The sequence below is a fragment of the Triplophysa rosa genome, linkage group LG18 (assembly GCF_024868665.1).
Source record: "Triplophysa rosa linkage group LG18, Trosa_1v2, whole genome shotgun sequence".
NCBI classification, from domain to species: domain Eukaryota; kingdom Metazoa; phylum Chordata; class Actinopteri; order Cypriniformes; family Nemacheilidae; genus Triplophysa; species Triplophysa rosa.
Window position 1 is genome coordinate 18046172 of NC_079907.1, and position 25608 is coordinate 18071779.

The following is a 25608-nucleotide window of genomic DNA, read 5'->3' on the forward strand; positions in this document are numbered from 1 at the left end:
TATATGTTTTCATGTGACAACACTGAAGAAATGACACTTTGCTACAATATAAAGTAGTGAGTGTATAGCGTGTATAACAGTGTAAATTTGCTGTCCCCTCAAAATAACTCAACACACAACCATTAATGTCTGCACACACTATATATACTGTATATACTGTATATATATATATATATATATTCTTTATTTTTTCCATGCTGTTAATTGTCAACGTATTTGATAGAAAATGAAGTGACACAATACGTTTCTGTAAGTGCTGCAATTGTTTGTGTGATCACTATAGAAGGTTGTGACATAACCAAATCATCTCTGCTGCATAGCATTTCTCCAGTTGCAGTTAATGTAGTGATTTCTTCTAATTCTGCCGCTAAGGTATTTCTACGCTGTCTTGGAGATTTTAGCGTGTCTCTAATAGGATAGATAAACCTTAAAAGTAATATGGAAATTGTCATGAATCGCAACACATTTCTTCTCACTTTTCGTGTTTTGTCCATTTTCTCTGCTGCTAAAGAAACTCTTAAGTCTCTTAAAAGTCCTCCACGCTACCCCCAAAATTTTGGACCTTAAGAGCTCTTTTAAGGGTTAGACACTTTATGAATTACTTTTTTCTTTACAAGGATATTTTTCATCATTTTAAGGGGAAACGCCCGCATTTCTAAGATTTTTCTTGAATACGTGCCCTGAGGTTTTACTAGGGCAGTGACTATATTTAATATGTAATTGTAATATTTAAAGGTCACACACCAAATATAAGCACATTTGTGATATTGGCTGTTTTAGCTTTGTATAGTCTCGCGTAGCCAGACCTTTATACTGAAGGCGTGGGAACTTTGGCCGCTTTCTTTGGCCAAGGCCCGCCCAAGAGGCCATATGACTGACAGGTAAAGCAACCAATCATGTTTTGCTTTGTTCCACGTCATGTTTAGAGGCGTGGAAATGTCCCCGCAGTAACAGACTGCAGGATGTTCCAATGTGACCGACAACATGCGTATAGCCAAAGATAATAGATATTAGCAAGATAGGACTGTGGTTTTGCTATAACTGAAATAGCTGCTTGAAGTCGTTCCAAACATGGCCGCCAAGTGGCCCGACTCTCGTAAACAAACTTTGGTATAGCATCCCACAGAAACAATAAATAATTAAATGTCAATATAAATAAACAAATAGATATGTACATATGTATCTAACTACAGTATATTTGCAAACATTGCAAGGTAAAAAATTATATCCACAAACATTCTGATGAAATTCTGTGTAATGGCATTTAAACAATAGTTTTTTCCAGTCAATCAGTGAATTGGCAGCATAATAGATGTCTAGTAATGGAATAATCCAGATCACATGAGGGACACTGATAGGGGTTTTTCTGCTTGGATTGACTTTAACACACACATACACATAGTTCGGCCTTTTCTTCTGTCTCCATTGATTCACGGGGTTCTGATCTGTGGCCATGCGGTGTTTTTCGGTGTGTTTTGGGAAAAGAGGACCAAGCGAAAAAAATCATTTTCAAACCGTTGTAATGATTCCTTCAATCTGGAAATGATACATGTTCTGTTTTCATTTTTCCATGGAGAGGGGATAGTAAATAGAGTACCAGAACCTCTTCCAAAACCTCTGCCTTTGCCCTCAGCGTAATCAAACTCAAAAAGCTAACGAAGCTTCACAGACGCCAAACAAAAAGCGAATTCTTCAACATGAACAAAGAAACCACTTGTCAGGACTGTGCGGCTCTTCCTAATCCTGCCTATCGTACAACTGCTCAAGTGCATGTTGACGCCACATCAAAAGCATTGATGTGGGTGGTTTGGCCTAGTGGTTAAGGATTTGGTAAGCGAAAAGGTTGCAGGTTTATATCTCGCAAGAGGACTGACCACTGTGCCCTTAAAACATGCACTTCAAGCTAATCCAGAGGGAGTGTGTGACCTTTTATCTTCAGTGGAAAACAAGATAAGATATTTTGAATCCCATACGACATCAACAGCATCTTTTTCAATATAGCCTACTGCATTCCCACTATCAGTTCAACAGCAAAAGTGCCCAAAAATCCACCCATAACACAACTCTGGTGTAAATGTTACATACCTTCTCCTGCAAATGAAACCTAATTTACAGACATTTTGTGATTGAGTTGCTAGCAGGATGCATGCAAATGTTACGACTAGCACGGTTATGCGCAAAAAAGTTTTGAAACTGAGTTTGTTTGGGACGCTATCCTTTGTGTCTTGTAGTTTAAATGTTGTCATTTTTAACCATTAAAAATGTCCTCTGACTCATAAAGTGTGTAAATCCAGCCACAGCGATGCTTAAACCAAAAGCTTATGTGACTAAGCTAAACTCCACCTTTGACTCTGCCCCGTTTCCTAATTGGCCACAATATGTTAAGTTTGAGTATCTGTATGCTCAGGTAAGATTTGAGAGTAGGGTGAGAGCAAGATTATGAATAATTTACAATTACCTACTGTATAAAAACGAATATATCACAAGTCATATGGATGGACTATTATAGTTCTTTCAGTTTATGGAAAAAAACTGAGATTCTTCAAAATCCCCATTATCTTATTTTGTGTAGTTGGGACTGGGACGTAAGAGCGTGAGTAAATAATGACCGAACTTGTTTAATGTGCTAACCTTCTAACCTGAGATTGCTTCATGAGGACTGTCCTCATGACCTAACATGGCATCATTCTACGGTGATGTCATATGGAAGTCACTGTAATGAACTACATCTGTTCCAGTCACATGGTGATAAAGACCCTATTTATTAGTTAAAGTTACATCACATGAGAAAGCGTTCAGTTGTAGTCAGCTTGCGACTTTGTGCCAATGGCCGAATCACAGCTGTGCTGGTATTCAGCACAACAACACAACTGATTATATTGTTTTTATACAATAGTTCTAATCAATAGCCCAAACTTTTCATCTTTGCTCAACACATTGTGCATCAACACACTTTACTGTGCCAGCTACAGCAGTGCATCTCAACCCTTTTTGCCTTGAGGCCCCACATTGTCAAATTGTCTCAAACTGGGAGAACCACTGGGGACCCCAAGATGGATCCAGGGGGGCACAGATTTGGTGGTATTTTATCATAGAAATTATCACATATTTTATGCAATCAAACATCAGAAAAATAAGAATGTATGTTCCAGCATTGTATAACTGAATATGTTTTGGGTTTAATTTGAGATATTTTAATGATTATTTTTTCTTTTTCTTTAAAGGAGTCATATGACACGGCTAAAATGAATATTATCGTTTGTTTTAGATGTAATGCAATGTGTATACACAATTTATGGTTCAAAAAAGCTGTATTTTCCACGTACCGTGCTTGTTTGTATCTCCGCCTCTCTGAAACGCGCAGATTTTTAACAAAGCTCATCGCTCTGAAAAGTGAGGTGTGCTATGATTGGCCAGTTAACCAGTACGTAGTGATTGGGCGAATACTGCAAGCGTGTGATGGAAATGTAATGCCTCTTACCATATTTGGAACATCAGGTTCCAAAGCAATTGCACTGACAGGTACGCCCACCTTACTTGCGTATACATTTGGGCGGTCTTGGTCAAATTATACCACGAACTGACGTAGATTTGTGGGGGTGTGGTTACACGACGCATTTCAGGCAGGTCTGTGTGAGCATTCGCTTTTAGATAAAATGCATCTTTTGTTCTGACACTTTAATTTTTGCAATTTTACATGTCTAATACATGCATGGGCAACTTATAACACACCAAAGACACAGAAAAACACGTGTTCGCGCCATATGACCCCTTTAAAACCATTTTAAGTCATTTTGAGGCACTCTTTGCTTAGTGACGCACCCTGGTTGAGAAACACTGAGCTACACTCTTAAAAATAAAGGTGCTTAAAAGGTTCTTCACAGCAATGCCATAGGATAACCATTTTTATGTTCTACAAAGAACAATGCAGTCAAAGGTTCTTTAAAGAACCATCTCTTTCTTACCCTTTTATAATCTTAAGAACCTTTCGCCACAAAGAACCCTTTGTGAAACAGAAAGGTTCTTTATGGAACTGTAGCGAGGAAGGCGGGGCGAGAGCCGTGGGGCGAGTAAGGCGGGGCCGGCGGCGTAAGTGGCAACGAGTGTCAGCTGTGCGACCGCCGGTCCCCGCATGCCTCACGGGGGAGCTCGGGAGCATAAGAGGACGAGCGACCGGACCATCGAGAGAGAGGACCGGGCCCGGAAGTTAAGTTTGTTTATGTTCGTGTGGCCGGCAGTCGACCGTGAGGTGGCTGCCGGCCAGCCTTTTATTTGCTGAATTATTGTTTGTTTATTTTGTATTAAAGTTTGTTAAATGTTCGCCGGTTCCCGCCTCCTTCCTTCCCTTCTATTGAACTTTGTTACAGGAACCATTCAAACAAAAAAGGTTTGTTCTATGGCATCGTGAAACACCTTTATTTTTAAGAGTGTAAAGTACTCTTTTAACTCTTTTTCTAGCATTGACAAGATTTTCCGTCAACGGTTCTGCAAATTTTACGATTTTACGATTTTTTTACTTTTACGACAATATTTGCCAAGTTATTTCAGCTTTTCATATTTTTCTGTTGTACAGTAGGGGGTGCTGTTATACATCTTCTGAAATAATACAGCATTTACAGATCCAAAAAAATTAGTTTTTATCATCATTCTAAATTCGATCTGGACAAAGTCTTAGACAAAAACACAAAGTTCTTTTTTGTTCATGTTTTGTTCGAAACCTGCCAACATTCAGCTCAGTTCAATTCAATTCAGTTCAGTTTATTTCTATAGCACATTTTAAAAAAGCAGTAAAGCTGAACAAGTGCTGTACATCAAAATAATAAAAGAAATTTAGAAAGAGGAAAAACAATAATAAAAAAGAAAGGACATTAATATATTACAATGCATAAGCATACTCAAAACAACAGAGGCAAATAAAATTAAAAGCCCTATTAAAAAAATATGTTTTAAGATTTGGTTCTAATGTAGTATGGGAGGTTATTCCATAGAATGGGGCCAGCCACCGGAAACGCTCGATCACCTCAGCCCTTTAACCGTGTTCTGGGGACTTTGAGTAAGAGATGGTCTTCGGATCTTAAACTACAAGAGGGGCAATAAGGGAGGAGTAAAGTTGACAAACAATTGGGAGCTTGGTGATTTATGGATTTACACACAAATAAAAGGATTTTAAATTCAATTCTAGATTCAATTGGTAACCAGTGAAGGTCTCTTAGAAGAGGAGTCACATAAGAGAATTTTTTGCAACCTTTCAAAAATCGCGCTGCAGCATATTGAACCATTTGTAGACGGGAGAGTAAAGATTTTGAAATACCATCATAAAGTGAATTGCAATAATCTAGTCTCGTATTGATGAATGCATGGATGGTCATTTCCAGAGATTTTTTCAGATAGATATGGCTTAATTTTAGCTAATAATCAAAGTTGGGGGAAAAAATGGTTCCAATTACAGAACTGATATGTTTGTCAAAATTTAGGGAGTTATCGAACACCACCCCTAAGCTTCTCACATGAGAGGAAACAAAAGGTTGAAGGTCACCAAGGTGAGCAGAATTTCTTCCAAGAGTTACTGTGGGGTAAAAAATAATAACCTCTGTTTTGTTTGTATTAAAGCAGAGAAAATTTTTGATAGCCAAGGTTTGACCTCTTCTGAACACTCAAACAAAGAATGTAAAGCAGTTTGTTTTTTTCGGGCAACCGGTAGATATATTTCTGTGTCGTCTGCGTAGCAATGAAACGACACCGCGTATTTCCTAAAAATGGAACCCAAAGAGATCATGTATAAAGAAAACAAGGCTGGAGATAATACTGATCCCTGAGGCACTCCATAGGCCAAAGTGGATGAAATATTACCAATTTTTACAGAAAATGTTCTGTTAATAAGGAAAGACTTAACTTTAACATAGTACCTCCTAGGCCAGCATAAGATGCAAGTCTGTCCAAAAGAATCGTGTGGTCAATTGTGTCAAAAGCAGAGGATAAGTCTACCAATACTAAAATAACCGAGTTACCAGAATCTGTGGCGATTAAAAAATCATTGAGTAGCCTACTCTAAGAAGGGCAGTTTCAGTACTATGACGCAACTTCAACCCAGATTGTGGAATTCATCAAATAGCTGGTTTTTGGTAAGGAAAGACTATAGTTGTGAAAGCACTATCTTTTCTATCACCTTCGAGATGAAAGATAAGGTGGAGAATGGAGATAGGGCGGTAGTTTGCTAGAATAGTAGCATCAAGTGATGATCAGTTTGCAAACTTTTGCTTATAAAAGAAACCAATCCTGGACCCACAATGTCTACTATTTGTTTTAAAATAGGGGATGAATAATATAATTTACACACAAAGAAGATATGAGACTTGAGTTTCCCTTACAGATTGTGAGGACACCATATCAAAGATGCAGGAACATTCATCTGTTCAATCCTGTTAGTATGTAACGAATCCCTTAAATTGGTAATTTTATCAGAAGAAAAATGTAAAAGTCTTCACAAAGTGTAGCAAACGGGTTTGAGATAGAATTCACAGGAGGATGTAATACTGAGTTTAAAACAGAGAACAATGTTTTCGGGGTATAATGGTGCTTCTCTATCAAATTTATGAAATATATTGCCTTAGCTTTCCTGACAGCTCTTTGGAAGGTAGACAGGGCATCCATAAAAAGTTCATAAGAAATTTGTAATTTGTCTTTTTTTCATTTTCTTTCCGCTTTTCTGCAAGTTTGTCATATTTTGGTTAAACCAGGGTTCAGGCTTCAGTTTTTGCTTGTAGTGCATTAGAGGTGCAGTTCTATTTAAAATGTCTAACCATGTAGTACTTAATAAATTAAAATGCTTCTCAACATCTAAGTCAGGAAGTGTAGACTCAAATAATAAGGGAGTACAGACTTCCTTAAAAAGTGAGGTAAAATCATCACAGAATTGAGATGAGTAAAAACGTGTTAGTTTGGTATCAGGAGTTTTCCCCAGAGAAAGCTGGAGTAATGACATAGTAAATGTAACAGGAAAATGATCAGAGATAAGAGATTCAATAACAGTAACATCAGTAATCAGTAAACCAAATGACAGTACTAAATCCAAAATATTCCCCCGATGTGTGGGGTGTTTAGTCCATTGTACCAAATTAAAAGAGTCAACAATATGAAGAAATGATTTTGATAGCTGGTTAACTTGCATGTCACAGTACAGAGACTGCTCTGATCAGAGTTACAAATGATCTGCTATTGGCGTCTGACCGAGGTTGTATCTCGTTATTGGTGTTGCTAGACCTTAGTGCTGCATTCGATACCATTGATCACAGCACACTCCTACATAGACTCAAAAATTACGTCGGCATTAAAGGAATAGCTTTGAAATGGTTTAAATCTTATTTATCCGACCGTTTTCAATTTGTAGCAATAAACAATGAGGTGTCACGCAAATCGCAAGTCCAGTACGGTGTACCACAGGGCTCAGTCTTAGGGCCTCTGCTCTTCGCATTATACATGCTACATCTAGGAGATATAATAAAGCGACACAGAGTTAGCTTTCACTGTTATGCTGATGATACTCAACTTTATATTTCCTCGAAGCCTCATGAAACACAGCAGTTCCATCGAATAATGGAATGCATAGTCGATATAAAAAACTGGATGAGTAACAACTTTTTTTTACTGAACTCGGACAAAACAGAAGTGTTACTTATTGGACCGAAAACTGCTATAAGTAACAACCAAGAATACTGCTTAACTATTGATGGATGTTCCATAAAACCCTCGTCGTCAGCAAAGAATCTTGGCGTTCTATTCGATAGTAATCTGTCATTTGAGAGCCACGTCGCCAACACCTGTAAAATTGCGTTTTTCCATCTTAAGAATATATCTAAACTACGTCATATGCTGTCATTGTCAGATGCAGAGAAGTTAATTCATGCATTCATGACATCGAGACTAGATTACTGTAATGCACTGTTAGGTGGTTGCCCTGCAGGCTTATTACAAAAACTCCAACTGCTCCAAAACGCGGCAGCTCGAGTTCTTACACGTACAAAAAAGTATGAACATATTAGCCCGGTTCTGTCAACCTTGCACTGGTTACCTATAAAGCATCACGTTAACTTTAAAATCTTGCTTATTACCTATAAAGCCCTACATGGTTTAGCTTCTCAGTACTTGAGTAAACTCCTTTTGTATTACAGTCCTTCACGTGCATTACGCTCTCAGGCGTCCTGTCAGTTGGTAATACCTAGAATTTCAAAATCAAGTGCAGGTGGTAGATCCTTTTCCTATCTAGCGCCTAAACTTTGGAATAGTCTTCCCTGCACTGTCCGGGAGGCAGACACACTCTGTCAGTTTAAATCTAGACTAAAGACGCATCTTTTTAATCTTGCATACACTACTCTTCCATAATATAAATCTTCTGAGGGTTTAGGCTGCATTAGTTAGATCAACCGGAACCAAAAACACAACTGATGTACTTGTTGCATCAAAGAGTCAGAACAGTACTCTACTCTCAGCCAGTCTTGTCTCATTGTTCCAAGGTTACCACAGCGAGCAGGATGCAGTTCATGGCCTGACCTGATGGTAGAGCGGAGAATGGGAAGTGGCGACCTGACAAGAGCTGAGATGATAGAGCTGGATAAAGAAGGACAGACACGTCTTCACCACAAAATTTCAAATGCTATTAGATTATTAATGATAATCTTAAACTATAATTTATTTATTATTAAGTTTATTTATTTTATTTAGCCTTGTTGTGCAAGTTCTCTGGAGCTTGTGCAGAGGCAGCAGCTTTTGCCAGAGGGGAACTGGAATCCCCTGGTTGGGCCTGGGTTCTCCTGAGTTTTTTTTCTCGATTAGAGTTTTGGTTCCTCGCACGGGGATAGTTGCAACCAGTGTTTACAGTGTGTGTGTGTGTGTGTGTGTGTGTGTGTGTTCATGTTTGTATATCCCGGTGGGGACCTAAACCTGAATACACACCAACACATGGGGACTCGTGTCACCGTGGGGACCAAAATTGAGGTCCCCAGGGCAAAAAAGCTTATAAATTGTACAGAACAATATTTTTTACAAATCTAAAAATGCAAAAAGTGTTCTATGATCTTTAGGTTTAGGGATAGGGGATAGAATATACAGTTTGTACAGTATAAAAACATTACGCCTATGGACTGTCCCCACGGGGATAGTCAACCAAAGCTGTGTGTGTGTTGTGTGTGTGTGTGTGCGTGTGCGTGTGCGTGCGTGGTGCGTGCGTGTCTTTGTGTGTGTGTGTGTGTGTGTGCGTGCGCATCTGTGTGTGCCTGTGTTAGTATGTGTGCATATTGTGTGTGTGGAGTGTTTTGTATGTGGGTATGTCTGTCTTCTTTGTTTTCACCTTTTTCTTGTTTTTGCAGGTACAACTTTAATTTGTTTGCTTATAGTCAATATGTCTTATGTACAGCTGCTTTGTAACAATGAAAATTGTAAAAAGCGCTATATAAATAAAGTTGAGTTGAGTTAAAAGGACAACAAACGTGAATATTAAAATCCCCCAGTAGTAAAATAGGATCGAATTTGGTGATTAAATCCCCCACGAATTCAGATAATTCATTAATAAATTCATTTGTTGAGCATGGTGGGCAATAAAGCATAGCTAACGCAACAGGCCCCGACTAGTCCAGTTGTATGAGTTGGAGTTCAAAGCTCTTGAACAGTGGGGTCGACAGCAGTCGACACCGAGAGCTAAATGTTTTCTTCATTACAACTGCTATTCCACCACCTCTGCCACTCGGCCGCGGGGAGTTGTAGAAAGAACAGTCAGCAAGAACTAGGTCGGAGAAACGACTTATGTCTCCTACCTTTGCCCAGGTTTCCGTTATAAACATGAGTTTCAGCTAATGCCTGGTCATGAAGTCTTTGAGTATAAATGTTTCAATGACTAGGGAGCGTGCGTTGATTAGAGCCATTATTGGAGGAGGTAGAAGGCTGCGGGACTTCAGAGCTTTGTTCAGTAAAGGCAAATTTGCCAGTGAGACGCCACCATAGATAGGTCTTAGTTTAAACCGGAGAGGAAAATCACGTCGATGAAGGGCCGAAAGGCTAGAAGAAACCATGGGGCTCAGAACAACAGAACGGAGCCATCGGGACGACGCATCCAGTACACGCCACACAGCGAAACAACGAGATCCGCTCTCCAGAGCCGGACAATGGCCAGCCCGCCAATAATGTCAAGTTCACATTACATGATTTTAAACCCGATTTAAGCCAGATTTGCAAGTCGATGAGCTAACCGACAGGTCGGGCTGTGATCGGGGGCAAAACAGCATGCGATTAGCGTGCGATCAGCGCTCGCCAATCATTATGTGTGTACAAGTAAACGACTCATCAGAGGCTCCCTGACGCGTCGCTGATGCCTCGCAGACACCAAATATCTAGCATGATAAATATCTGGAGCTGTCATCCGACTCGACATCATGTGATGTCAAGTGATGCAACGAGCCACAGCCAATGACAGCAAGCCATGGGTTGAGGTCACCGGAACTGCCCCTGTATGCTGATCCATTCTTTCACCCATCCTTTCACCAAAAACCCTAGGTTTTTCTGAGCAGATCATCAACCAAACAGCTTGAAGCGCAAATTTCTTTCCGACGTCCATTTTCACATAAACAATTCCCGTGTCGCGTTTTTCCATGACAAAACGTGGTTTGGAGACCGCATTGAGTCGCTGGGTGACAGAATTGTTCACAGGTCGTGTATTGTGTCTCCTCATGTTGCAGATCATTTACGTAGTGTCATGTAGTGTGAACAAATTAAAGACTCCAGACTTCACAAAGAGCAAGTCATGAAGTCTGAACAGCTCAGCGATCGGCCGACGTTTAAAGTTGTGTAATGTGAACTTGGCTTAAGTCTTTAGCTTAAACACCTGCATGGCGGGTGGAAGCAGGCTCTGGCGGCTTGGAAGCAGGCTCTGGGGCCTTGGAAGCAGGCTCTGGCGGCTTGGAAGCAGGCTCTGGCGGCTTGGAAGCAGGCTCTGACGACTTGGAAAAAGTCCATCAGGTCCCCTTTCAGGTAGAGCGGATCAAATTCTTGCAATAGCTGGTCCAGCAGGGGGAGCTCGGATGTGGGAGATCCGTGGAGTACCAGTACCAAGAGGGAAAAACGGGGAGAGACAGAGGGAAACCATGACAGATATACAGTATTTTATGTTCGTATATTTATAGAAGAAATGACTAACCATGAAAGCAACTATTAAAAAATTATGGCAAGGAAAGAGTTAATTTGGGATATTAATTCCAGGATTGATCTAGAGCCGGGCTATTCAATTGGCGGCCCGCAGGCCGAACCCAACCCTCGGTGTAATTTGTTCCAGCCCCTCAAGCAGCATAGTGTGAAAAAGAATCTCTAGAATAAATTTAGTTCAGTCGGGAACGGACCCTACAGTTATGAAGTGATGCGTGTCTGTTCCATTCAGCACAACTTGCAGCAGCACAGAGCAGGAGTCACGTGACTTTAGGCGAGTGGCGCGACTCGCAAGCAGTCTCTCCTGTGAGAAACGGTGAACAGGACGATGACGGATAAGAACTTTTATTAGTTTAATTTCGGACATTTTGCTAGCACGAATAGGACCACCCTTTCAAAAGTACAGAGGCAAGGGCGGAGAATAGCTCGTCGGAGAACAGCGCCTGTGTAGGATAATGTTGTTTCAGTGAATTTCCCTTTTTTTGTTATGCAGTTTCAAAATACAACAATTGAACATGATTTAATGTAGAAAAGCCTGCTTGGGCGTCTTACAATGCACCGATGTTGTTGTTGTGCAGTTTAAAATACAACATCAGCATGTTTAAATGTAGGAAAAAACATTGGGTGTCTTATGAGGCAAAAATATAGGAAAAATATTGGGTGTCTTATGGGGCAAAAAACTAAAAATACAACATACTGGCTCCCATATTTAGGGCCCTATGATTGAATCGCGGAATCCAGGCATAAAACAGATTTTGCAGTATATCGCGGAATGGCACAGAATCTGGCAAATGTATTATTTCTTAACCAGAAAGTAGCACCGAACAGCTAACAAAATTCAAATTGTGCATGAATAACTTTAGAAATATTCAGACGGTGTTTAAATATGTAATCTGCAATTGTTTTGCGTGTGCTTGTGGAGCTTTCAGAGAATGCGTGCACATGAACTATTTCTGTTTCATGTGAGAAAAGCAACTGTCAAACATACTTTGCGGCGACCCTTCAAAATAAAATTCCGGTTAACTTGAACAAGTTATAACACACCCACATTTTACCACACCATCCCTCTAGTAAACTAAAGTAAATGTGCTAGTAAAATGATTAAAAAAACAGAACGTATTGTAAAAAATATATTAATTGCATTTAAGTAGACTTAAAAACAAAATATTTTTTATTTCTATTTTTATTTTTCCCTGTATGGTTCAATGTATCTACTGCAGGTTTTTTTATATAGTTTATAAGTGAATACTGTAGTGCATTGAAGTATTTTTTCATGTGGGCAAATATATTACTATTATATAAAAAAGAAAAAGAAAACACAGAATCCAGAAAAATTAAAACAGAAAAAACGGAATTTAGGAAAAATAAAGCAGATTCCCTATTGTTGTTGTGTCATCCCTCATATTGCAAGTCATATCTCCCCGGCCCCTCATTTGGGACGCTTTTCATGAACAGGCCTCCATGACTGTCATGGCTCTGCTTCATTTAGTCATGTCTTTCTTGGTCCTGTAGCAGAGCCATGGCAAAGCCTTTGGTTATGTGTGGAGAGAAACATATTGTTGTCCTTTGACAATAATATGCGTTCTCTCCAGTGTCTCGTCTCTGTTCCCGCCATCTCGTTTCCTCGTTATCTTTCCCTGAGTGTTTAATTACCCACACCTGCCCCATGTCGTTATCCCTAGTTTGTATCTCCCTATTTATACCATCATGTTTCTTTGTCTTGTGCTGTTGGATTGTACTCTGTTCAGTATTGCGTTGTGTATGGTTTCGTCGAGTGCCTTTCGTCTGCCATGTGTGCTGTGTTCCTGTTGTCTGTGAAAACCCCTGTCAAGTTGAGTTTAGTAAGTCTTTAGTTTAGCTTTTGTCCAGTGTTGTTTATTTTAGTTTAGTCTTAGTTAGTCTACGTCTTGTCTGCTTCCTGTTATCTTGTTTTCTTGTTTATATCCCCATCGTGGGTGTTTGCTTTGTCTTTTTGTTTTGTAAAATAAAGTATTTTTGTTAACCCCTTACCCACCGCCTGCCTGCATCTGGGTTCTCTGCACCTCAATCGTGACAATGACAAACTAATTGAATAGCCCTGGTCTAGAAAGTAAAGTCCAGGAAGTCTTCCTTCATTAAGTGGTTAGTTTTATCTACTTATGGACACCAAGCCAATGATGATAACAGCAAAAGTCAGCTAAAAATGAAAAACAGTGGGAAACTCCCCTGAGGAAAATGACCTTAGCCTTGAGCCCAAATGAGGTGGGTACAGACTAACCCTTGTTACTCTGCTTGTGGAAATGGACATTGGTGATTTCATCGACTCATCAAGTCCAATAAGATGCTTGCATTTGATTATATGGTGCATATTTGGCACCTCTTTACAGCCTTAAGTCTGTCTTGATCACCTTTGTACATATGCAACTGCAATTTTCCCTATTCTGCACAAGCTTAGTCAGGCGACACTGGGATTGTGAGTGGACAGCTTTTGTCAAGTCCACCAATAAATCTCAGGTGTACTTTAAGCTGGACTCTGACTTGGCCACTACAGGATATTAACACACTTTTTCAGCCATTCCCGTCTAATGCTTGCTATGTGTTTGGAGTGATTATCTTTCTGGAAAACATCTTCTACATCAGGTTTTCCAACAAAATTTCCTTGAACTTTACTTTGTTTTTACCCTCACAGGCTATCCAGGACCTGCTGCAGAGAAGCACGTATGTGACCACCATGTATGTGACCATGTGATTTATAGTGTGTTGTTGATGATACCCAGCATTCGGCTTGTGCCAAACATGCAGTCTAATCTAATGGCCAAAAGCTGAATTGTGGCCTCATGAGATGACATGAACTTTTCAGCTGCCTTCAGAGTCTCCCACATGCCTTCTGGCAAACTAGTTTCCTAGTTGCCACATGACATGTTTTTAACAATGGGGTTTCTTTACCACTCTTCAATAAAACTGCAACTGGTGAAGCACCAGCACAACAGTTGTTGTATGCAGTCCCTCCAATCTCAGTCGCTGAAGCATGAAACTCGGTCAAAGTTGACACTGGTCTGTTGGTGGCCTCCTCCACCAGCTGCTATCTTGCACTGGGTTTTTGAGGGTGGCCTGCTTTAGGTAGATTTAGAACAAGGCCACAATCCACTGCCTTGTGCATTTCACACTTTTTTCATTGTTGTTTGGAAAGTTCTTAGTGTTTTTTTCTTCATGGTTCAATCCCGATACACAATACTGACTCATAAGAAGCTGGACCTTATGGACCTAAGACGTCAATTGAAACCACCTGACTACACAGCTTATAATATTTATGTTATATTTATGTTCCTTCTAAAACTAAATGTTTTACTTAAACTAAAATTTTGCTCAAATGAAAGGAGATGAATAATAAATACATTTATGATTTTATATCATATTCATTTCAAAACCCTTTGTAGATATATTTTGCATTCAGTTCTATATAACAATATTTAATATAAAAACAAAAAATGTAATGCCCAGTGTGGTTTAATATTCTAAAACCATGAAAAGCATACAACTATAAACCAACACTCGGGTCTCTCTATAGACGATTTCTTCAGACACACATTGGCTGTCCCGAAGTTAACTTCCTGTCTGTGTTTAGTTATAATCTAACAATTTATATTAATATTAATTGCATTATTATTGTATATTATATTATTATAAGATTATATTATTTTATGCTATTATAGTATATTAATTGTATTAAATTAAATTAAGATGCCGTTTACACAAGATCGTTTTCAACTAAAAACTGAATTTTTTATGCGTTTTGGCTGTTCATTTACACAAAAACTGCATTTTGGGGAACTGAAAAAAGCAAACATTTAAAAACGTCTCAAAGTGCAAGTTTTTGAAAACGACAGCATTATCGTTTCGTGTAAACTCTGAAGGTGGCGTTTTCCAAAAACGATGCGTTCAGTCTGTAGGCATGCGCGAGTATTCCCTAAATACTGGCGGCCTCCATGCTGCATGTTTGTGCCGTGTGAATTACTTACTATCATTTCTCCAGCAAAAGGTAGATTTACTGCACCACTACGACCAGCGGAGACATAGTATTTATATGCGCACTACTATAAACACACATACACGTGTGTTAAAAGCGCTTTTAGATTGAAACAATGTAAGCGGATGCGCGCAAGCACGTAGGGTTTCTTTATAGCTCAGCAGCGCCATCCAATGGCCTGGCATGCATAATACATCATTTTTCGTTTTCCCGGATGTAAATGCAGATAGTTTTGATAACGCTGTCGTGTATACGTGAAACATTTCAAAAACGCGAAGGAAAAACGTTTCCGTTTTTTATTGTGTAAACGTACTCTCAAACTGTCATGGCTCTGCTTCATTTAGTCATGTTTTTCTTGATCCTGTAGCAGAGCCATGCCAAATCTTTGGTTATGTGTGGAGAGAAACATATTATTGTCCTTTTGACAATAATATACGTTCTCTCCAGTGTCTCGTCTCTGTTCCCGCCATCTCGTTTCCTCGTTATCTTTCCCTGAGTGTTTTATTACCCACACCTGCCCTGTGTCGTTATCCTTTGTCTGTCTTCCCTATATATACCCTCTTGTTTCTTTGTCGTGTGATTGTGGATTGTACCGTGTATTGTATTCATGCCTGTTCGTCTTGATTCCGTGCCTAGTGCTGTGTGTTCCTGTTCCGTGAGTTTAGTGTCTGTTAGTTTATTGTAGTTTTTCCAGTGTGGTCCTTAGTCTTTGTATTTTAGGTTAGTGAGTTTATGTGCCTGTTTAGTTCCTCCATTTATTATCGTGTTTTGTTCCCCACTGTGGGTTTTTGTTTTGCGTGTTTTGTGTAAAAATAAATATTTCTTGTTAACCCCTTACTGCCTGCCTGCATTTGGGTTCTTCACACCACAATTCGTGACACAAACTACTCAACAGTTATAGATTCTTTGCGGGGGTCTACCGGAAGTTACATTTGGGCCACATAATGTTTGTTTGTTGTTGCCGCTGAAACAGTCTATACCAAATGTTGGTATACTACAACAAACTATGCTACTTATACAATTCTATTTACTCAAGAACCTTAATGTTAAATATTTAACATGAAGCTAAACTGGCAGTGTAAAAGTGTAGAATAAACAAAACTAAACTGTGAATCGTTTCTGAACAGAAATAAACAGAAAATCACATAAATTGCATACACACACCTCATAATGATAGTCCATGCAGGCGAGGTCCCTCCAACAACGGTCCCCTCTTATCTTTATCAGTCCCTGATGAGAAAAAAAAGACAAAAACAAACTAAAAGAAAGTAATAAGTTTACTTAAATAATCTAGCATTTCAAAGCATTAAGATCTTATTTGTGATATTCCCATCAGTTTTTTGATAGCCCATAACAAAGAAAAGAACATTTTTGTGACACATTGCACACAGACATCCTCTTCGAGACAAACTGAAACATGTCAATCGGCTTTACTGTGTAAATTATAAATAAAATATATCTTCTGGCGCTCCATTCATTTATACTGTACAGCCCATCACTGCTTTAGAAATAATATAATTAATGTAGAAGAAAAGAGAGCACTTTCTTCACTCATCAACTGTATTACTGATGGCAGACTTTAAACATTTTTAACTCCTGACAGCTGTTTTTCTTAACCTGAGGTGATTTGGATCTCGCTGTAAATCGACCGGGAATGCCAGCTACACACTGAATCACAATAAACAACGCGCTCAGCTTCAGCAATTCTGCTTGCAATCCATTAAAAAACAGGCCGGATCAGGATTGTCGCTTAAATTCACAGTGCCGGGACAACATTTTTATAAGCACGCTCCATACTCCCAGGGGCCCAATGAGACTACTAGCTACTCAGAAAAGGTCAAATATATACAGCTGCTAAATGCATTGCATATGTGGTACATGTGCTATATAGGGATTCCTGACTGAAATGTGAAAATAAAAATAATTTTCTGAAAGGGATAGTTTACCCAAAAATTCTCTCATAATGTATTAATATCATGTAACTTTAAATCTGTATATGACTTTCTCCTCTGTGGCACACAAAAGAAGAAATGTCTCTGTGGTTTTGTGCCAGAATCAAAGTCATTAAGGGCCAAGTTGTTTGGTTACCAGCGTTCTTCAAAATATCTTCTTTTGCGTTCTGCAAAAGAAAGAAAGTTAAATGGGTTTGAAATGACATGAGGATGAGTACATGATAAAATCATTTTCATTTTTGCCTAAACTATCCCTTAGCATTTATATCAGTTTTTCTTATGACGGGAGCTTGAATTTTATGTTAAAATATGTATTATATTCACATTTTCTTGCCTAGAGAACAGCATTGGCTCACCCAATGTATCCTGCCATAGAGGTCCTCAGAGGACCCCTCATCTCAGGACCCAGGACAACATCCCCAGTTGTCCCCAGTTGTGACCTGACATGCATCACAGGCATGTTCGCATCCCAGAGTGAGAAACGAATGCATCATGATATTTTGTTGCTTATCAAGTACATTCTTTCATTTATGACATTAGGGATAATGCAATAAGGAACCTTGGAATGAGTATTAGCTCCTTAAAATGTGATTGCACTAATGTGAAAATGACTGCCTCCCACCCTCAACCCACCTATCAGCTGGCCAATAAATAAAGCCAGAATGGTCCAAATGATTCCAACAAATATCCAACTGGAGCGCTGCCGTCTGAAGGTCACATTACTTTAATGACAGCAATTCGCATCCTGTGTACTATTTTGTTATTTTGCAAAATTACAAATAATTTGATTAAATATGATTTGCATCTCCTAGCAAGGTCAATAGATTTAAACAATGAGGATTTATTTCCTTATGTGACATTTTAAAAAATCAAAAGGCATCTTTGCTTTTTAACCTGTTGTTTAATATAACTCAAATTATTATTACTGTCTGATAAAAACAAGCTAAACAGGCAGTAACCATTGGCAATGTTAGTTAAAAATACTGCAACTCAAGAATACACTAAAGTCAGTACTATGATACTACAAAATGTTAGCCGTACATAAATCCACATCTTGCCTACATAAGGCCAACAGCAATTTCTCTTCATTTCAATTTTTACATCTAAAAGTAATTCCAGTTAATTACTGTCAGTCCTGGTTAGAATCTCCAAGTATAGTATATCCTAGTATATCCAAAGGCTCAGTGTTTAGCACACAGGTGCATGTGACAGGAAGTTTAACCAGACTTATCTGATGGGCACTCACTAATAGATGAATTAAAAAGTCATTAGCTTCTGCAACCGGCAATTCGCTTCTAAAAACGTTTTGCTGACAGGAGAGAGTGAAAAGCCAGAGAGAGCTGCTGTGCCCGTGCTTGACACACAACCTCAGGGAACGCCAAAAACTCTTGCCAACCATCCAAAAGAGGAACCGTCGAACGCACAGCGTACGTCTGAAACAGGAAAAATGTGCCAGAAAACAGAACGTACTCAGGTATACTAAACCAAAACAGAGTGTCTCTTACTGAGTGTGCACACCAAACTGAATTAATTGAACTGAACGTTTTGTGCATGAAAATAACATTAAACTGCTTAAGAAAGCATTGCAAGACCCTAAACTGCAAAATGCTAGCAAACAGCACATTGGAAAGCAGAAGCAGTTTAATCCACAGTTAGTAAATTAGTTTATGAGTACATCCAGGGCAGACTGTAGTTACATTGTTAATGTAAGACAATAAGTGCCTTTCAGATTGTCAGAGAGATACACAACAAAATATCTATGCAGAAAGAATGAGATTTATTGAATTCCTAAAATCAATTACCAATTCTAATGTTAATGGGATTACCCAGACAATAATGCAATGAGTTTAAGTGGGTAAAATGATGAATGTAGGGAAAACTGGGATATGATTTCCTGCTCTTTAAAGTTTAATTGGATTCTTCATAGAATCTTTAACAGACCAGCATTTAACAGGCCAAGTTAGTTTGCAACATCGTAATAAAAGTACAAATCTTGTTGTTTTAAATGTTTCTAGGTTTATATCACATCCAAAATTCTTGGATTCCCTGAGTAACAGAGTATTTTAGGTCGATTTAAAGGAGTAGTTCACCTTCAAAATGAAAATTCTGTCATCATTTACTCACCCTCTTGTCATTTCAAACCTGAATGACTTTCTTCCGCAGAACACAAAAGAAGATATTTTGAAGAATGTTGTTAACAGCCCCCCATTCGCTTGCATTGGTTACAATAGAAGTGAATGGGGGGCTGTGCTGTTCCGTTACCAACATTTTTCAAAATATCTTCTTTTGTGTTCTGCAGAAGAAAGAAAGTCATACAGGTTTGAAATGACAAGAGGGTGAGTAAATGATGACAGAATTTTCATTTTGAAGGTGAACTACTCCTTTAAATCTATCAAACTGTACTGCAATTCTTTCCAGATCGAATTCTCGGAGTGTGACGTGATCGGGATTGGACTTTATCATTTAATCTGTATTAATAAATGTAATTACATGAGTAGTTATTAAAGAAATAAGCCCTCCAAAAATGAGAATACTGAATAAAATGTACCCACACGATATCTAAACTTATAACATAAAAAGATAAATGCTGACAATTGCACTTTTTATACATTCCAGTATGTAGGCTTTCAAACTCCAAAATGAAAAATGATTCTTTGGTGGTGCTTTTTTTGGTCAACTGCACTTATACCGGTACACCAGTATTTTCTTCCACATTTCTCCTAATTCGTTACACAGAAAAAGAAAACTATGGTTTGGATCGATAAAAAGGTGTGTAAATAACGTCAGAATTAATTTACATGTTTGGGTGAACTATTCCCCTATCATTTTTATGAATATTCAAGCAATGGCTCCAGCGAACTTCAAAAGAATCTTTGAGATAGATGGCTAATGAATATGAACAGATGGTGAAGACACTCGACAACATTTTAAACATGAGAGGTTTGACTCCTGGTGGAATGTGTGAACTTCAGTCGCTAAGTGAAAGATTCCTTGAACAATCTGACAAACATAAAGAAAATCTCCCCGGACGTTAAAAATAACTTTCAGCAAAGTTTTCAGCAGATAATAAATGTGTGGAGTCGGGGGAATCGCACGAACCACAAGAAACAGTGTCCGGTCAGAAATCCAAGCCTCAAGACTGAAGGATTTCAAGAGCCGCTTTGATGTGTGCTTGAAAACGTCCCTTGCTGAGAAACGGAAAAAAGAAGAAAAGAAATTTTCGTGAACGACAGCTTGGCCACTGAATCGGCTACGACCTTGGGTAGACTGTATTCATAAACCGCTGGCGTTCATCTCAGTTCTTCTCGGAACAGAGAGCGGCTTGTGAAACGCTAAACACCCCTTTTGGTGTTCATTTGGCTAACAATGCAAATTGCTGGTGCTAATGAATGTTTTGCCACAACACTTTTGATTTAATCGTACTATTAAAATGCAAAAGAAAGCGTTTGGCGAATTATCCCGTGTGCGTGTAATTGACCTCCCTTGATGAATGTTTACGCGTTTGGAATGAAAATCCAGCAAGCTTAAAGTCCAAGACCAACAGTGAGAACTACCTGTTAGTGCCTGCATATTAGATATGACCTAGCTTCACCGGTCTAACACATGCATCAAGTAAATAAAAAATCTCATAATCGACATCGACAAACACCATCAACAGTAAATTCCCAATTCACAAATCGGTAAGAGTTTTAACGACTGCATTACATATAAAACCAATTAGAGGACTGGGTGATATGGACAAGATTCATTCATCTCATAAGCCCTAAAGTACAGTTCTTTATTTCCATCAGCGTTCACGCAACGAACACGGAGAAATCTGAGGAGACAGCGCAAATGAACGATAATCATTACCATACTATTAAAACCAGCTTTTCACTTTACCTTTCAGTCTTAGAGTCATACGGGAGTTTTTATGCGTCTTGTGTCTGAGGGGAAATGGCTGTAGGGTTTTTACAGTTGTAAGTACTTAAAGGCAATTATATTCTTGGCCTTGTTTAACCGAACGTGCAGCTCCCCTTCCCCATTCCTCCTAATTTATGTCTCTAATTGGAAAAACATTTTCATCTACATGGCAACAGTTATGGGCCAGCATTACGGCAGTCATAGAAACCATAAAAAATCCAGACAGAAGTCGTCTGACAGTGTGTGTATTAGCAATACACATGTACTGTTTTTCCCGCACACTCTATATGAATGAAAAAATATAAGTTGTGTGTGTGTGTGTACTGACCGCACCCAGCATGATGCGAACTATGAGCCAGCGGAATGTCCAGATGGAGATAAGGGAAGGCGGGCAGCCGCGTGGCATCTGTGCCAGGCTCCACAGCGGGCACAGGAAGATACCCAAGAACCCGGTTTCCAGAAGTTGACTCTCCCAACCTGAACACATGTAAAGAGTAGATAGCTACACATTCACAGATCAAAAAAACATTTATACATGCACATGCCGACAAAACCACAATTGCATTACACAAGGTTTTAATGTTAGCAGTGAGAGTGGAAAATTAATGTTATTGCACAAAAATAAAAACAGCACAGCACAGCGTGCTAATCAAAACACTACAGAAAGCCTGTTTATGAAAACTAAATCATTCCATATGCTGTGGTGTCTTAATTCTTCCCACTGACAAAGCTTAACACAGTATTCCCACACCTCTTGAGCAATATTCAATGAGTTTCCAACTTATCTGCAGTTACTTAAATATTTAGAGAAAAAAAATCTTGGTATTAATAAACCATTAACTATGACTTTTGCCTCAGTAAACTACTAATTTGTTGCTTATTAATAGTTAGTAAGGTAGTTGTTAGGTTTAGGTATTAGGTTGGATTAGGGAAGTAGAATATGGTCATGTTGAATATGTGCTTTATAAGTACTAATAAACAGCCAATATGCTAAAAATAGGCATCTTATAAGCAACTAGTTAATAGTGAGAATTTGTCCCTATACTAAAGTGTTACCAAAACTTGTATATGATTCTTTTTTTTCAATGGAACACAAAATAAGATATTTTAAGAAATGTGATTTTGTGTCCATACAATAGAAGTCAATGGGTGCCAGTGTTGTTTGGTTACCAACATTCTTCAAAATATGATCTTTTAAGTTCTGCAGAACAAAGAAAGTCATGCAAGTAAATAATGAAAAAATAATAATTTGGGGGTGAACTATCCTTTTAATAGTTCTACAATTTGAAAACAAACAGGTACCTTCCAGAAAGAAAGTTCTAATGCTGGGTTTACACCAAATGCGAACAATCGTATTCCACGCTTTTTATTACGCTGGATTCACACGGGGCTTCAGCATCAAAGCTTGACGGAGGGCGTGTCTGAAGCGTGGCCGACGCTATCGTCATAATGACAACTGTCAATCAAATTGTTCTCCGGTCTTGCATGAACGCAATTGGCTACCGCCTGCACTTTCAAGCGTTGGCGCTTGAAAAGTTGTGATTTCTCAACTTCTTCCCTTGAGCAACGCCAGTGAAGCGACGCTGACGGACACACAATTCAGTTACGCAACGCATGACGTCACCCATTCAAAGTAAATGAGAAGCGTTGACGCTGACGCCCTGTGTGAATCCAGCGTTACTCGCTGGAAAAGTTAGTTATTATCTGACAAATATTTTCAACCTTCGCGGAAGACGATATTGACGCGTGTCTATACGAGTCTTTGCATCGACTTTGTATGTAATTTACTTGCGCAAATCGCTTAATTCACGTTTGGTGGGAACCCAGCATAAGAGAACATATAGCAAACATTTTTTATGCATTTCACTTAGCATTCAACACCATTCACATTTCCCTTTCCTTTTGTCTGGCCTGGTTAAAAGAAACCCCAAAGCAAGGATGATGTGCTCTGAATCTCTAACTACTGCCACCTAAACTTCTCCTTAGGGATCCGATCCGTGCAAAATTCAGCGATCAGTATCGCAGAGGAGTACAAAATTATTACACTGTATTGCTTCGCTACAGAGAATAAAGCCTACATACAAAAGAGTCATGCTAGTGGATTTCATTTGGCCTTCAGCACATTGGAACCATTGCATCACTGAGATTAAATCAAATGTTTTGCAACGATTGGATCACTTGCAAAAAGCTGCTAGGCAGAATTTATGCTACCACTGGCACAAATGCTATGATCTTACCACCGAGTCTCTCTGGCATGGCCTTTCAACATGCATGAAGACCATCAAAGCACTGTGTTTATTTATACAGCCTGTAGGTAGTTTGTGTGCGACTCACATTAGACAGTGGGAAAACATAGGTGTGGATTGGAGGTTTATTAAACTCTCTTTAAAATATCAGACATATGAAAACGTGAAAAATATCTTGATTTTTATCAGTGTTGTATCTCTGGATCTGTATTTTATTCACCATCGCCGTAATCAAATTGCGAGACACAATTGTTCGGTTTGGGAGTAAAGTCTCAAGAACATCATTAGATCTGCAACTTCACTGATTGAATTTGAGTCTTGGGAGACGATCAGAAGATTCTGCATTTTTGAGACACCGTCATGTTCCATTTGCTTTTAATTTAGTTTAGGTCTAACTGGACTAAACAGTGAGGCGTTCATGAGTCACTTCTTACATTAGACTCCCATCAAAATAACATCAGGATTAAAGTACCAAGTTTGAATGTGACAAAATGAACAGATGTGTGACCTAAATATTATATATTCTATATTATGTACACTGCCTATCAAACATTTTAGAACACCTGAGTGAATGTTTCTTAATATCTTAAAATGTTTTGATCTAAAGATGTACACTTAAATGTCTAAAATTACTTTTGTAGACAAAAATCGAATGTGCAAATATATATATATTTCATTACAAACTAAAAATGTATTTAATAAAAATGTCTATGAAATGGATGACTTTGACTGAACAAAGCAAAAACAGCAGCTAATAAAAACAATGAAAACAGATTGGAATTACTTTCATACTGTTTAAAAAGAATCTCAAGGTGAAACCCAAAGAAGCTGCTTGATAAAATGCCAAGAGAACATTTCTGTAAATTCTAGGCAAAAGGTGACTACACTGAAGATGCTTTTGGTTACATTTTTTTGTATTGTTCCAAAGCTATCTCAAAGTTTTTATGAGCTTACTTTATTTCGGAAATGTGTATATACAACAATAATTAAAGAATTATGTATATATTCATAATTAAAATGTAAAAGATTCATAATCCCAGGGCAGAGTCTAGGGGGGCCTAAGGAGGGCCATTACCCCCCACACAGATTTTCTTTGGGCCCCTTCAAAAATGTCCATCTGACAATTAAAAAAGTTAAACAGTGAATATTTCTCTTATGTATTATCTATTAAATAATGATCTGTCAAATTTATAACTGAAAAATGTCAAAATCAACTAACCAACTGTTAGTAATTAAGAGTATTGTCTCAATCAGGCACAAAAAAAACTTAATCGACCCGACTGAGCTTGATCATATAGAAATTTTGATGAGACTGGAAAGTGTGGTATAGACGGTTTCAGCAACAACAACATAAACAAACATTATGTGGCCCAAACTTAACTTAATGGTAGACCTCCGCAAAGAATCAATAACTGTAGTTTTAATGTAATTTAATACAATTAATATACAATTAAATATTAATATAAATTAAATATCAAATAAATTGTTATAACCAAACACAGACTGGAAGTTAACTTAGGGCCAGCGCGTGTCCGATGAAACCATCTATAGACCTGAAATAGCACAATCAATAGGAGAAATAAAGCATGTAAAGGCTTGAATTTTGCATTTCTGAATTCAAATCCACATCAGTAATAACCTTAAAACAACTCTCCCACCAATCCTGACTTTGTACCTTCATCCAGAGATGAAATTTACTCAACGACAGATGCTGTGACCTTGCGTGGAAGTTTTGCTAAGAATTTATGCTGTACAATGTATGTGAACGAATATTTCAATTGGAGTGCATCGTTTCGGGTGCGTGTAACCAGTACTTTTATAATCTATTTAATTCATTTAGATTGACAAAATGGCTGCATGTAAACATACATAATGACATGCCAATGTTATGATTTGATGTTGATTTTTTTAACCTAAATTCAAAGAATCTAAATAAAATTGGTGTAAAATACAAAAGAAAAAATTATTTCCTTCTGTCTCAGAGCCTTTGTTGAACCCACTGGTTGAATTTACAAATAGACTTAAATTAAATCCCGACAGGCCACTTCAGCTAACTTGTGGCGGTCTTGTTTATATGGAGAATTTGGATTAGGAACGGATTGGAAAATCAAAGTGGGTGAGCGCACATGCAGTTGGGGTAAAAGTTCAAATGAATCATTACGCATAAATGTGCATTTCCCCACTGTGACTTGGCTCAGTGACATTTTACTAAACAGATTTGGCTTCCACGCCTGCAGCAGTCACACTTGTGGATCTTCCAAATCAAAAACCTAAACACTTAAGGGACTTCTGGGAGAGGCTGCAATTTATGTGT

At 38.4% G+C, this 25608-nt stretch overlaps 1 protein-coding gene across 1 annotated transcript in view; it reads right to left on the reverse strand.

Moving 5' to 3' along the window:
• The window catches only part of lmf1 (lipase maturation factor 1), a 36653-nt gene that overhangs the window by 9780 nt on the left and 1265 nt on the right, over nucleotides 1–25608 (reverse strand). Inside the window, exons 4-5 of the mRNA XM_057359205.1 lie at nucleotides 21377–21525; nucleotides 16358–16423 (exon numbers count right to left, since the gene is read on the reverse strand). Of these exons, the coding sequence (XP_057215188.1) occupies nucleotides 16358–16423; nucleotides 21377–21525 (215 nt within the window). The remainder of the gene's footprint in view (nucleotides 1–16357; nucleotides 16424–21376; nucleotides 21526–25608) is intronic.